General features: G+C 31.5%; 2 protein-coding genes across 3 annotated transcripts; both read right to left on the bottom strand.

The window, feature by feature from the left end:
- Nucleotides 1-609: 609 nt before the first annotated feature.
- LOC105135850 (probable disease resistance protein At5g66900) lies at nucleotides 610-1,464 on the bottom strand. The gene has a single exon (XM_011040920.1). It carries the CDS (start codon nucleotides 1,399-1,401, stop codon nucleotides 661-663), a length of 741 nt encoding a protein of 246 aa, XP_011039222.1. The 5' UTR covers nucleotides 1,402-1,464; the 3' UTR covers nucleotides 610-660.
- Nucleotides 1,465-3,963: 2,499 nt separating this feature from the next.
- LOC105135848 (probable disease resistance protein At5g66900) lies at nucleotides 3,964-8,636 on the bottom strand. Of its 2 annotated transcripts, XM_011040919.1 has the most exons (6): nucleotides 7,834-8,636; nucleotides 7,643-7,800; nucleotides 6,546-6,949; nucleotides 5,800-6,155; nucleotides 5,179-5,390; nucleotides 3,964-5,065 (listed from the first exon to the last, which is right to left on the bottom strand). In XM_011040919.1, exons 1-6 carry the CDS (start codon nucleotides 8,355-8,357, stop codon nucleotides 4,242-4,244), a joined length of 2,478 nt encoding a protein of 825 aa, XP_011039221.1. In that variant the 5' UTR covers nucleotides 8,358-8,636; the 3' UTR covers nucleotides 3,964-4,241. The 2 variants fall into 2 exon arrangements, with proteins under 2 accessions (XP_011039221.1, XP_011039220.1); XM_011040918.1 differs by having other exon boundaries at nucleotides 7,643-8,636.
- Between the last annotated feature and the right edge of the window lie 3,952 nt (nucleotides 8,637-12,588).

The raw sequence follows: 12,588 nt of genomic DNA on the forward strand, positions 1-12,588 counted from the left end.
AAATTTTAAATATTAAAAAAATCGCAAGAGATGAAAATAAAAAACATTTATAAAAATAAAGTAAATCTAGACAAACATCTTAAACATAACTAAATCTTAAAACATTCACAACCTATGAAATTATAATAATAAAACTCCTGAAACTAAAACTAAAAAATTTAAATTATCAAGATAATGTACTAATTCAACTGTTTTATAAAATTTGAAATACAATAACATCCTTGTACAAAAAGCATTTAATTGTTTTATTAAAGGGTTACATTGGAAATCTTACTATGTATTTAGAAATCCAATTTTCAAAATAACTCTGTACAATCTTTAAAAAATATTTATGTTACAGAGAAAAGATGATCCCACCCCGAAGCCAAGGGGAAAAAAACATAAAATAACCAAGGGAAAAAAATTAATGAAACTTTTATAATAGACAGTGTTATGTGTCTTGAGAGACGGTAAAACCCCTATTAGAATTAGTGTTTTGGATAATGTTTTTGATCCAGGAAATTGCTGCCACCTTCTTTATCCATGGTAATGTCACTACTTCGCACTCTGAAATTGCACACACCAAATCCAGTTAAGAAAACAAAATGCAATCTTCTTTATATTTTCGTCTAATGAAGAAACAGGTGAACGTTATTACAATAGAATAAAAAAACAAAATGCTCAATATCGTTTCTGAAGAAGAGGAGGTAAACAACGATGGTTGTCAAGCCAGTTTAAGTTGACGTCTTCTTTATGCACCTTAATTCTCAAATTCCTGAGCACATGCTTAACCGATTCCCATAAACCGGCTGTTTCTTCATCGCATACGACTTCCTCCAAATGTTTAAGATTCAAGATTGATGATGGCAACTTATAATAGTTCGAGCAGCCAATCATGTGTAGCGTGCTCAAGTTTTGCACTTCTCCGATCTCTTCTGGTAATCTTTTAGTTTCTAAACACTCTGATATGTCAAGAATCCTCAACTTATGGAGGCCCCCAATTGTGTTTGGCAACTCTAGCAATTCTATACAGGAACAAAGTCCTAGAATTTCTAAATTAACCAAGTTGCCAATTTCTCTAGGCCTAGGCAATGCAATCAACTTGTGACAATTGGTAATGCTGATTTTCTTTAGCTTGATAAGATTAAAGATCTCAGCAGGCAATTCTATCAGATCATTGCTGTAGTCAGTGTTTATTTCCTCTAACTTTGGCAATGCTTCTGAAACCTGGATGGTAGAGGTGCTAAAAGCTTGACCGATTCTGCACGCAAACAAAGATAGCTTTTGTAGATTCTCAAACTTCATATTTGTGAAGGCAAAGGAAGGAATTGAAACCTGCTCCAATCTGATTCTCTTGAAGTTGGGTACAGAAGCAAGAAGTGAGAAATTACTAAATTCTGTAGCAAAATAACCATGGTTCATGTTCGACAATTAAAGATCATAACCTCAACTTCAGGAGCTTGCATGCAGCACCAACTTGATGAGAAGTTTTCATCTGCAAATGATATTTATTCCACAGGATGTGAAAATGCAGATGTGCAGACGTTAAACTACTGTTATTAGAGACGGAAATGATAACCTGTGGAGATAGACAAGAGGCGGCTACTAATGCTTGGCTGCTTCTGTTCCATCCACCAGTCAGGGGCGTTGTTTGCACAGATCTCCAGAACTTGTCTTTTTCTCTGCTCCATTAGTTCCAAGTCACTTTGATGGATAGCTAGCTCTCTTAGAAGATCATGCTGCATAGCGAAGTGATGATTATAGCAGTTGCTTAGATAATTCCTGTCAAATGATCATAAGTTGACTGGTTAGGGAAAATCCCAACATTAATTTTCTCATGCTAATCAGAATTTCATTCTCTTTCTACTTCTCTGTGATTTTTGAAGTATCAAACGACTAGCAGAATTGACATGAATAAAATGACAATCCAGAAAATTAAACAAGAAGGGAAGTTTTTGTCTCGTGCATACCTTGTGACTACAAGATCAACTAAATTCATGTTAGGGAGTTCCTGGATTTTGGCAACGGCATATGCTTCTTCATCTAGCTTGTACAATTCCATCTACATGTCTCATCCGTTCTACCATCCAATGCTTCGTTCAGATTTTCAATGTCTTTGAGAATTGGAATGGATGTATTCCATTCACTCCAAGTTGGACTTAAACATGAGGACTTTGTCTTTCACATCCATCACTGCAACCTCCATGAAATTCCCCAGAACAGCTGCACCAAGTAATTGAGCTGCCACTGCTGTTTCCCTATGAAAGTTGTCAAATCCTAGATTTCAATAACTTCCAGTTCTCTCACGGAAGTAGACCAAGTCTGTTAGGTATGTTGTATTGGTCTTCAATCAATGTATGAAACGGATTTGTACTGTTTCTGTGAATCAAACGTCGCATCTTGTGCTCGCGGTTTAGTTATGAGACAAACCAACGCGGGCCTCCAATAACGCATGATAAAGCTTGATTCACTGACATTTCTCGGCTGAGGTGTCTGGACATCTCTCTCTCTCTCTCTCTCTCTCTCACACACACACACACGTATAAAACTTCTTAAACAAAGGTGTTTTTCTCTAGCTAATTAAGTAAGATTTATGTTACGATATTTTTTTCTGTTAAATTTCATTACTTTTTTTAATTAATTTCTTAATTTTTTTTACGGTTGGTTTTTTAATTAATTAAGTTAATTAAATCATAATAAATTCTAAACTCAAATCAAATAAGAAATTTTTCTATTAATTTTATTTTTTTTTCTCAATTTTAATTTTCAATGTTTTTTATTAATTAGTCGTGTAGGTTTTTAACTGATGAAATTAACTAAATTATATTAAAATAATTTTTATACAATTAAAATTTTAAATTTAAACTAAATGAAAAGGTTAAAGTGCTTTTTTGAATTTAATATCAAAATCAATTAGTTTTATACGGTCTTGATAATTTTTTTTTTTGGTTCAAAATCCGAGCAACTTTGCAGCCCGAGCATGCAAATACTTTATTAGCTAAAATACTAAAAGAAATGGGAGTAGCAGCGAATCAGTTCCCTTTCTTTTCTCTTTTTCTTTTCATATTTATTTAAGTATACTAAAAGAAATGGGAGCAACATCACTGTTGATTTTCTTTTCTCTCTATTTTTTTTGTTCTAAAAGTTTTTAAAAATTTAAATTTTTAAATAATTTTTTTATATTTTCAGTTTATTTAATGTGTTGATGTTAAAATTAATTTTTTAAAAATAAAAAAATAATTTAATATATTTTTAAATAAAAATATTTTACACCATTACTACTATTATAATTCTAAACAATTGAGTGTTGCTTAAACCGTTACTACAATCATAATTCTAAACAGTTGAGTGTTGCTCGTTGAAATAACTAATTTTTTTTTTGTCATATACTTTTGCTCTAATTTTTTTCTTTTCCTATTTTTTAAAAGAAGGGTACTAAAAGAAGTAGAAGCAACTTTACATTTTTTTCTCTATTTGTTTTTCCTGTAAAGAAGCGTACCAAAAGAAATGGGAGCAACTTCGTTGTTGACATGAACGAAGCATCATGTACCTTTTATATATATATATATATATATATATATGTATATGTATATATCTATGTATGTATGTATTTTGTAATTATGTCATTGTGCTGTCAGCGGGGGTTGTTTCGGCCGACTATTGTGCTGGTTGATGCTGGCGCTGGCTGGCCCGTGGATTGACGGCAGCGGTAAATTTACCCTTTATTTTTTCTAATCTTGATTGTTTTTTAAACTTTAATTAATACTCTCTTTCTTTAAATTGTTTGGCTTTCCCCAATTGATTTTTTTTAAATTATTTAGTATTTTTATAATGTTTCAAAGAGATTACTGTCAATTTTCTTTAATTTGTTTTGTATTTGATATAAATAAATGTATATGTATGATGTATTTATAAAAATATATTAAAGAGAAGAAAGAAGCACGCGCATAGAAACTAATTTGTTCCAAATTACTTTGAGATTTGTTGAATGAAGACTTCTGCACTCTTTCTTTGATTTAAAATCTTGTCAAATATTGCAGCTCTTAGAAATTGCTGGCAAGCGGCGTTTTGGGTTTATGAGGAAACGTCTTTTGCAAGGAAAAATGGCATGACGCCATTACAATACGATTTTTAACGAGGGCTCCTAACAATTTACAGAGTCACACCATCTTTCTATGCATTGAAGGAAAGCACAATGACATAGTTACAAATCAAAGGCTCGTCAGAATTCCTGGAGAATAATCATTATCAGAAGACAATGGCTACCCAAGCCAGTTCAAGTTGTTTTCCTTGTGTACCTTTATCGTCAGAGATGGAAGTCTGGGTTTGAAACGATTCCATGACATGGCAGTTTCTTGATCGCCTATTACTTCTTTAAGGTGGAAAAGATTCTCAACTGATGATGGCAATTCACAACTTGAGCAATCTATCATGTAGAGCTTTCTCAGATCATGCAACTGACCGATCTGTTCTGGCAATTTTGTTACACTTAGACATTCGGATATGTCAAGAATCTGCAACTTACGAAGTCTACCGATTGTGGCCGGTAACTCTGTCAATTCGATGCAGGAGTTGAGCCTTAGGACCTCCAAATCAAGTAAATTTCCCATGTCCTCTGGCAGCGCCGAAAGCTTATGACAATTTGTGATACTGAGCTTTCTTAGCAAGACAAGATCACAGAATCCTGTCGGCAATTCCTCCAGATCATTGCAGTAGTCAATGGTGAGGTCGACTATCTTTGGGAATGCATCCGAAATATTGTTGGTAGATTTATTAAAAGCTTCGTGAATATTGCACATAACCAAGGACATCTTTTCTAGCTTCCTCCATTTCATTGAAGTCAAGAAAAGGGATGGGATGGAAACCTTCTCCAGCCTTATTCTCTTTAGATTTGATAAAGAACCAAGAAGTGGGAAATTGCTCATTTCAGATGGAACGAACCCATAATTGTGAAGTACTAAAACTCTTAGCTTATCCATTCTTTCTATGAACTCAGGCAATGAGAATTTCTCTGTCTGAAAATTCAGAAGTAAAACCTCAACTTCCGGCGCTTGCATGGTGGACCAACTTGATGAAAAATTTTCATCTGCAAACAAGGTGATGAAAATACAAAACATTAAAAATTGGTTGTGTATGTTTGATGCTTGTGCGCAGAGGCCAGGCTATCTTTGTATTAAGAAAATAATAGGGATTAATAACCTGTTGAGATAGATAAGAGTTTGGCACTGATTGATAGCTGATCTTGTTCCATCAACCACTCAGGGATTTTATTTTCAATTATCTCCAATAATACTCGTTTCCTGCACTCAATGTTTTCTGAATTGCTTTCACGGATGGCCAGCTCCCTAAGCAGATCATGCTGCGTGACAAAGTGCTCATTATAGGAGCCATCGTCTTCGTTTGCATCTTTCCTGGTGAATCACAGGAGTTGATTGCTTAGAGACTCACACTCTTGACAAGTTAGCAACTAACAGTACACAAGTTAATTGAAATGAATAACGTTAGTGGAGTTCTAATGACCATCAAAAGTTGCAATCATAGCAGTTGAAGCTGGTCATCCATCAGCGAAACCAAAAAGACAACCACTTATTTTAATCCCCCACAATCCAAGTTGGTAATGCTTTTGTTCTGCTAATATTTTCCATGATTTTGTTCTGCAAATATTTTCCAGGATAGCTAATTTTATATATAAAAGTCCATGTTGTAGTAGGATCCATATGATATTCGTAGAATCTAGGTTTGATGTGAAGATTCCACATACTATTACTAGAATAAATACCCTGGCCATGATAATGTCAATAGGGTTCATAACTATCATACCTTGTAACTAAAATTTCAATCAGATTCATTTCAGAGAGTTTGTGGAGGTTGGCAATGGTGTCATCTTCATCCAGGTTATACAATTCTGCCCACATATCAATAAGGGTAGTGGCAGGAATTCTCTGATCTTCAGGGAATGAACCAAGGTCCATGAAACATTCCTTGGCTGCTACATTATCATTCAAGGCTTCCACGCTGCTTCGAAGACAATCGAGAATTTTTTCATAGTCGGAAAGAATAGAAACAGCTTTGGAGCATTCCCTAAGTCTCTTACGCCACTCTGCAGCAGACTTCCGGCACAAAGATTTTCCAACCACTGAAATGACCAGAGGAAATCCCCTGCAGCATTTTACCATCTGCAATTCAGTGCCATGACAAAAATCAGTAATTCCGTGCAGGTTGGTGGGCAGTAACAAACTAAAAATAAAGTTCCATTGTGTAAACACATCGATTGTTTCTTAAAAGTGTAAAATGGATGCTTTTCTTTTCTTTTCTGTAGTTGCAAAATTGTAAGATATCATCCCTGGAGTAAATTAACGGATTCAAAACACATGGTTTCAGAATTTTTATATGAAGGTCTGATAGCACTTGATAAGACAACAAACAAGTAGCACAAGTGCATGCTAAATCAGAGAGTCAAAATATTGGACACATAATATTTGTTCACTAATTGGTATTTATGTAGAAGGTGAAAAACAAATAAAAATGAGCAAATAAGCATTAATAATTGCAGGTTGATAAATCACCTTCTCTAGAATTTGCTGATCTGGAGTATATGACTGCTGATCCAATGGAAATGCCAATTTCTGAAAAAGGGTCATGGCATCTGCAAGATTCAATGTTTTCAATTGATATGTGGATCCAAAACTTTGAAATTCATATCTTGATGTCACCAAAATCTTGTAATTTTCAATTCGGAACATGAGGACGTCAAGAATAGATTCCGATACTGGCCAAACATCATCAAGGACCAATAATATTGGATCTGGTCCTATCTGCATGAACAAACGTTCCAAATGGTTAGCTGCATCTGCTTCACTTTGAAAATCAGGTGACTCGATTTCTTTATGCTGGAATATCATCTTCACAATGATCATCAGGTTGCGCTGCTTTGGAACGTTGACAAAGAAGATATTGCTCTTGAATTTATCTGAAAAGTCGGGAAAGAAGAACGCTGTAATGAAATTTCTTCAGAAATTCTTATGTTTTTACATATAGCTAAATAAAAACGGATACAAGAGCCTCAATCTGGAACTCAAAATTCTAATAGTCAGAAAAACTAAAAGCAAAATATGGGAATTGCTTCATTTACTCTGCCAAAGAGTTCCAAGTAATGAACTGTGTCTAAAATATCATACATTTGCTTATTTCAATCAATAACAGACCCACAATTCTGCAGAAACACGAGTCTTTATGTGTGGTTACAATTCAACATGACAAAATCATCCGTTTTTATTTCTTGAAAAATGAATAATTCACCAAGAGAATGTACATGAAGCTTAATAGAGATACACATTACACCAGAAAAACACAAGGGAAAACAGCAGCAGTTTACCTCAGATACTAACAGAAACAGGAAAAGGATGTACCTGGCAATTACCCTGAAGAGAAGAAAACATAATGAAACCTTTTCGGGCACTAAAGCTCAACTTTGTTCAGAAACCCTATTCTGTTTGCAAAATTGTTTGCCTAAAATGATCATAGCACCTCTATAACAGGTGTACTAACTAAAACACTCTCTTACCATCAAAAAGGGATACAAATAGCCGGACCAAAAATAAGCAGAAGAAGTAGAAAGACAAAAGGAGGTAGTCAAAAGAACTCTCAAGTAGTAAATGTGTACCTTTAACACTCCCTTGTTGACAAAGTGCTGTAGCCAATGTTGTCTTTCCACATCCTCCAGGAGCAGATAACACAATATGCTGTGGATCATTCAGCAGCTTTATCTCCAAATCACTCAATGGAATCTCTAATCCAACAGGATCCACTTTCAGTAGAGGAGGTGAGCACACACCAGATAAAATAGTATTACTATAGCTCTTGCTTGAGTCCACCCTACCACCATTGCTTAGAGTCATGCTTAACTTCTCGAATTGATCATTTAACTGTCTTACTCCAGAAGAAACACCTTTCACAGCGACCAAAGTCGAATTTTGTGTATGCAAACTCTCTTTTGTATCTGCTACCACCTGAAGTTGCAAAACCCTGCTAATATGATCACGAATATCCTTTTCTAACTTGAGAAGTTTCTTGTTATAAATAGGCCTCATCAAACAGTTGTATTTATGGATTTTTGAGCATTTATTGACTAAATCATTGCCTTTTGTCATTAATCCTTTGAGCCTTTCAAGTTGCTTTGGTTGATCAAGTTCTCTGTTGAAAGATTCTATTCTCTTGATATTTGGAGCCATATCTTTCAACATCTCCTCTAGGCGCTTCAAGCTTGGCTTGAACTGGGAGTTGTGTCTCTGTGCTTTTACAACAATCTTTAAGAAATCACCAAAAATTATCTCGAAACCAGCCCCAGCAACTGCTGATATCACAACCTGACCTGCCATGGCTTTTTTTTTTTTCACGAAGAAAAACCAGCTGATTTTTGTACAACAACTAGTGAGGAACTGAAGTTAAGAGGAAAATGGTTTCTGGGCTGTTTTGGGTAGATGCAAAACTTTTCCGGGGAACTGGGTTTCCTATCGTGTTTTCTTTCTTGAGAAACGAAGTAAAGCATCATTATATGCTAGTTTTCTAATTTCTAGTGTTGATTATGTGCAAAGTGTGTGGACTTGAGAGGATTGACTTTTCAACCTTAAATTAGTTTTTGATTGGTGACCATATTGTAATTCTCCTATTTTAGTTGTTTCTGGTCCTTATCCTTATATATATAATTCTCCTACTGAAAGCTAATTGATTCAAACCTCCCCTGAAGTTTTGATCAAAGGAAACTTCATCCTTAATCTTTAAACTTTGTGACATTGGTCCTTGACAGCCCTTCTATGATGGTTTAATTTATGAACAAAAAAAAAAAACTGCTATAGTTAAGTCAAGTCAATGATCGATGCAGGTGGGGCATGGCAGCTTGCAATAAGGAATTTCATGGCTGCTTCCTCGTCAGAGCATCGAACTTTCACTCTGTAGACTCTTTTCAACTTTTATTTGCCCGTTGGTCCACTTTGAGAATAAATTAAAATGTCTTCTCGACTTCTAAGAAACAACGTACACCGAAAGATTGGTGTGCATATAAATAAATAAAATAAGTAGTATGTAACAAATTAGAATAATTTTAAAATAATTTTGAGAGATGTAATTTAAGTGATTAATTTTTAAATTTATTTTTTAAAAATTATTTATTTAAATTTCATAAATATCAAGGTTATTAAAGATTTATATAATTATTAATTTTAAGATATGTAAAATTAATCGAGATGCGTATAAACTAATAATATTCATGTTAATAATAATAATAATAATAATAATAAAATAATTTTAGAGTGTTACCATATATATATAAGTCTATTTTAATTTTTTATTGTAATATAATTTATTCTCATCAATGCTTCATAATAATTATTTTACACTTAATTGTTCAAAATAAAGCTTATAAAAACAAAATAAGTAGTAGGTTAAACGTTGGCATTTTTATCAACAACTCTAATAATTATTTTTTCTAATTTCAATTATAAAAAAAAAATAGGATAATAGTTGATATAAACATCAAATTATATTAAATTATATTTTAAAAAATAAAATTAAAAAAATAAATATAATATATATAATAATTAAAAGATTACTACTAAATTTGGAATATTTAATAAATAACAAGATATTTTTAATTTTTTTACAACTTATGAAAAGTATTCCATTTAAAATTAAAAAAATATTTTGCTGAAAATCTAAGTCATTTTTTTTATTGAAAAATATTTTTTATTAACTAACTTTTCTAATGTTAAATAAAAAAATAATTTTAAAAATAATTTCTAAAAACCCATTTTCCATGAAATATAATGTTTATGCTATTTGATTGACACTATTTTTATTAGATTTTCTCCATTTTAATCTTTAAATATCTCATGCAACACTTGCTTTTTCTTCCAAACTCACCCATAAATCATTAATAAATTCATATCTCATCAATTTAATAGACAAATTTAGAAATTTGAATCATAAGACAAATTTAGAAATTTGAATCATATATATTGTATAATAGATTCATTTATTTATATTAAATTCAAATAAAGACCTCAATTTAAGCATATCTCTACTTCCAAATATTTTATAGTAATCGCCACAAGATTAATAACTTTTTTCGAGGTCATATATATCAAAACTTAGAGTTTAAGGTGTGCTCATTACAGATATGAAAAATTAACTATTTGATTAACATTTAATTTTTGTAAGTATTTATTTTTTTATTATATCATTAAATAAAAATAAATAATTTTTTTCTAAATTTTATGGGATCCATAATGAGTTTTGGTAACTATTCATATCTTTTATGTCCTATTTTATAATAGTGATTTTTTTATCCCAATTTAAATAAATAATGAGAATGCACTTTTTTTTAATTAAAAAATAAAATTATACTTTATAACTATCCAATTATTTTTTGAAGATTACAATGGCAAAAACATTATAGCATTATAGAAGATAGTAAAATTTTTAGTATATTAACTTGTTCGCTTGTTTGTCTCATGATAAAATTTTATGACTAAATGTAGGAATCGAATATCCGACTATCATTTCTCTATTTTTTTTTAAATATTAATCCAATAAAGTTAAAGAGTGATTTCTTATTAATATCATTATGAATATTTTTAATAATTATAATAAACCCTTCACAATTTAATTATATTGAAAGGTTATAAAAGTGTAAGGATTCATATTCAAACTAGTAATAAAATATGAAAAGCTTAAAATATTTTGAAATTCCTTTTTGTTTAGTCTCTATCTTGTACAAGAACAATAATAATATTGATGGATCTATATTTTGCCGAGCCTAAGCATCTATATCCAATATCTCTAGATTTAACAAAATACTTATCCTGGATGCCATGAATCTAGCTCAAGCTTAGTTACATGCCAAGTATAAATAAATATGTGTACAGCTCACTACCATACCCATCAATCATAGGCTTGGCAGTGTGCTAAGCATAAAGGGTTAAAAATCTATAAATTATTATAGATTTTATTTTGAATTGTAAGATTTTATTTATTTATTTTTATATTTTTAATATAAAATGTTAAAGTTAGAGGTATTTATTTATTATTAATGTATGTATAAAAAATATTTATTTTTTATTAATATTTATATAAAAAATATTTATTTATCATTAATATTATTATAACAAAATTATATTCTAACCCTTCCACTGAAATTAAAAATTAAAATTTATAAGTTATAAATATCTCATGAATCATCCGGTAAGAAGCTAATTATTTTTATTTATTTTTTAGATAATAATATTTTTAAATTTTTAAATATTTATCATAAGCAAAACAAGAATAAGAACATTTATTCTTGAAATTTAATATTTACTTTTTTTAATTATAATTATTTTCTTAAAAATGATTCATTTTATTACTTGAGGGTTCCAGACACCACCAAAAATACAATTTAGTATTCCACACTCAAAATATACGATGACACTATTATATAGCGTGTTATATGGTCACTTAAGAATAAAATACATAGATAATTCTTAAATTTCTAATTTATGCAAAAATTAAAAAAAAAAAAAAAACCACCGGAACTGAATTCTATTCATGACATGATTGGGAAGGATCTCATTTTCCTCAGTAGTAACTTTTTGCTACACCTAAAGCACACTCAGTTTTCAAAACTTGACAGCATCTTGAGGTCTTTGATTTCATTCCTTCCACGTTAAGAAAATTAAAAAACACCAAGCAACTCTCATGACACCAGACTTGAATCCTTTTCCTGCAACTTTCCTTTGGCCCCACAAGACTCGACATCCCAATCTTCAATTGTCCCGCCACCGCCACTGAGTTGAAAATTCTGCTATCTTCAGCAGTAGAACTACACCAGCTTGATTGGCCTCTTCTTGTTTGTTAATCTATCAAAGATGCAGGCCAACATACGAAAGTTTGCCTTAGGACATGGAAAGTACCCCACAAAAGGATGAGCCATCCATCTCTCTTCCCTTTCTTCCTGAGAAATTCCCAAGCAGTCTCAGCAGAAAAAACTCCCAGGAGATAGATAATGCGCACACATTCACCTCGATTAGATTTTATTTTAATAGATCCAGTCCGTAACATCCATTTCTTGAATGCACTTAAATCACAACAAATTTGGTGATGTCAGCGTGGGTTTTTTTGGTTGAATATGGTGCTGGTCGACGCTGGCGGTGGCCGGCCCGTGGGTTGATGGCATCGGCAAATCGACCCTTTGTTTTTTACCTTTTTTTTTCCTCTGGTTTTTTTAACTTGTTTGGTTCACTTTTTTAAATAGTAATTATTTTATATTATTCTAATATTTCCGAGAGATTATTGTCAATTTTCTTTAATCTTTTTGTATTTCATATAAGTAAATGTATTTGTGTGATGAATTTATAAAAATAAAAGTTATTTTTTCTTGATAAGAAATAATAACTTACAAGATAAGAAAAGGCATAAATTAAAAAGAGAGATTGGGGTTAAATATTTGTATGGAATATCTGATTTTGATTAAATCAAATTTTGAAATGTTACTTTGTAATTATTTAAAATCGAAATTAATTCAAGTAAAAAAAAATGTATAAAAACTACTTTTCAAATTATAATCGCTCTTACAAA

Source organism: Populus euphratica, unplaced genomic scaffold (assembly GCF_000495115.2).
Source record: "Populus euphratica unplaced genomic scaffold, PopEup_1.0 scaffold234.1, whole genome shotgun sequence".
Lineage (NCBI taxonomy): Eukaryota > Viridiplantae > Streptophyta > Magnoliopsida > Malpighiales > Salicaceae > Populus > Populus euphratica.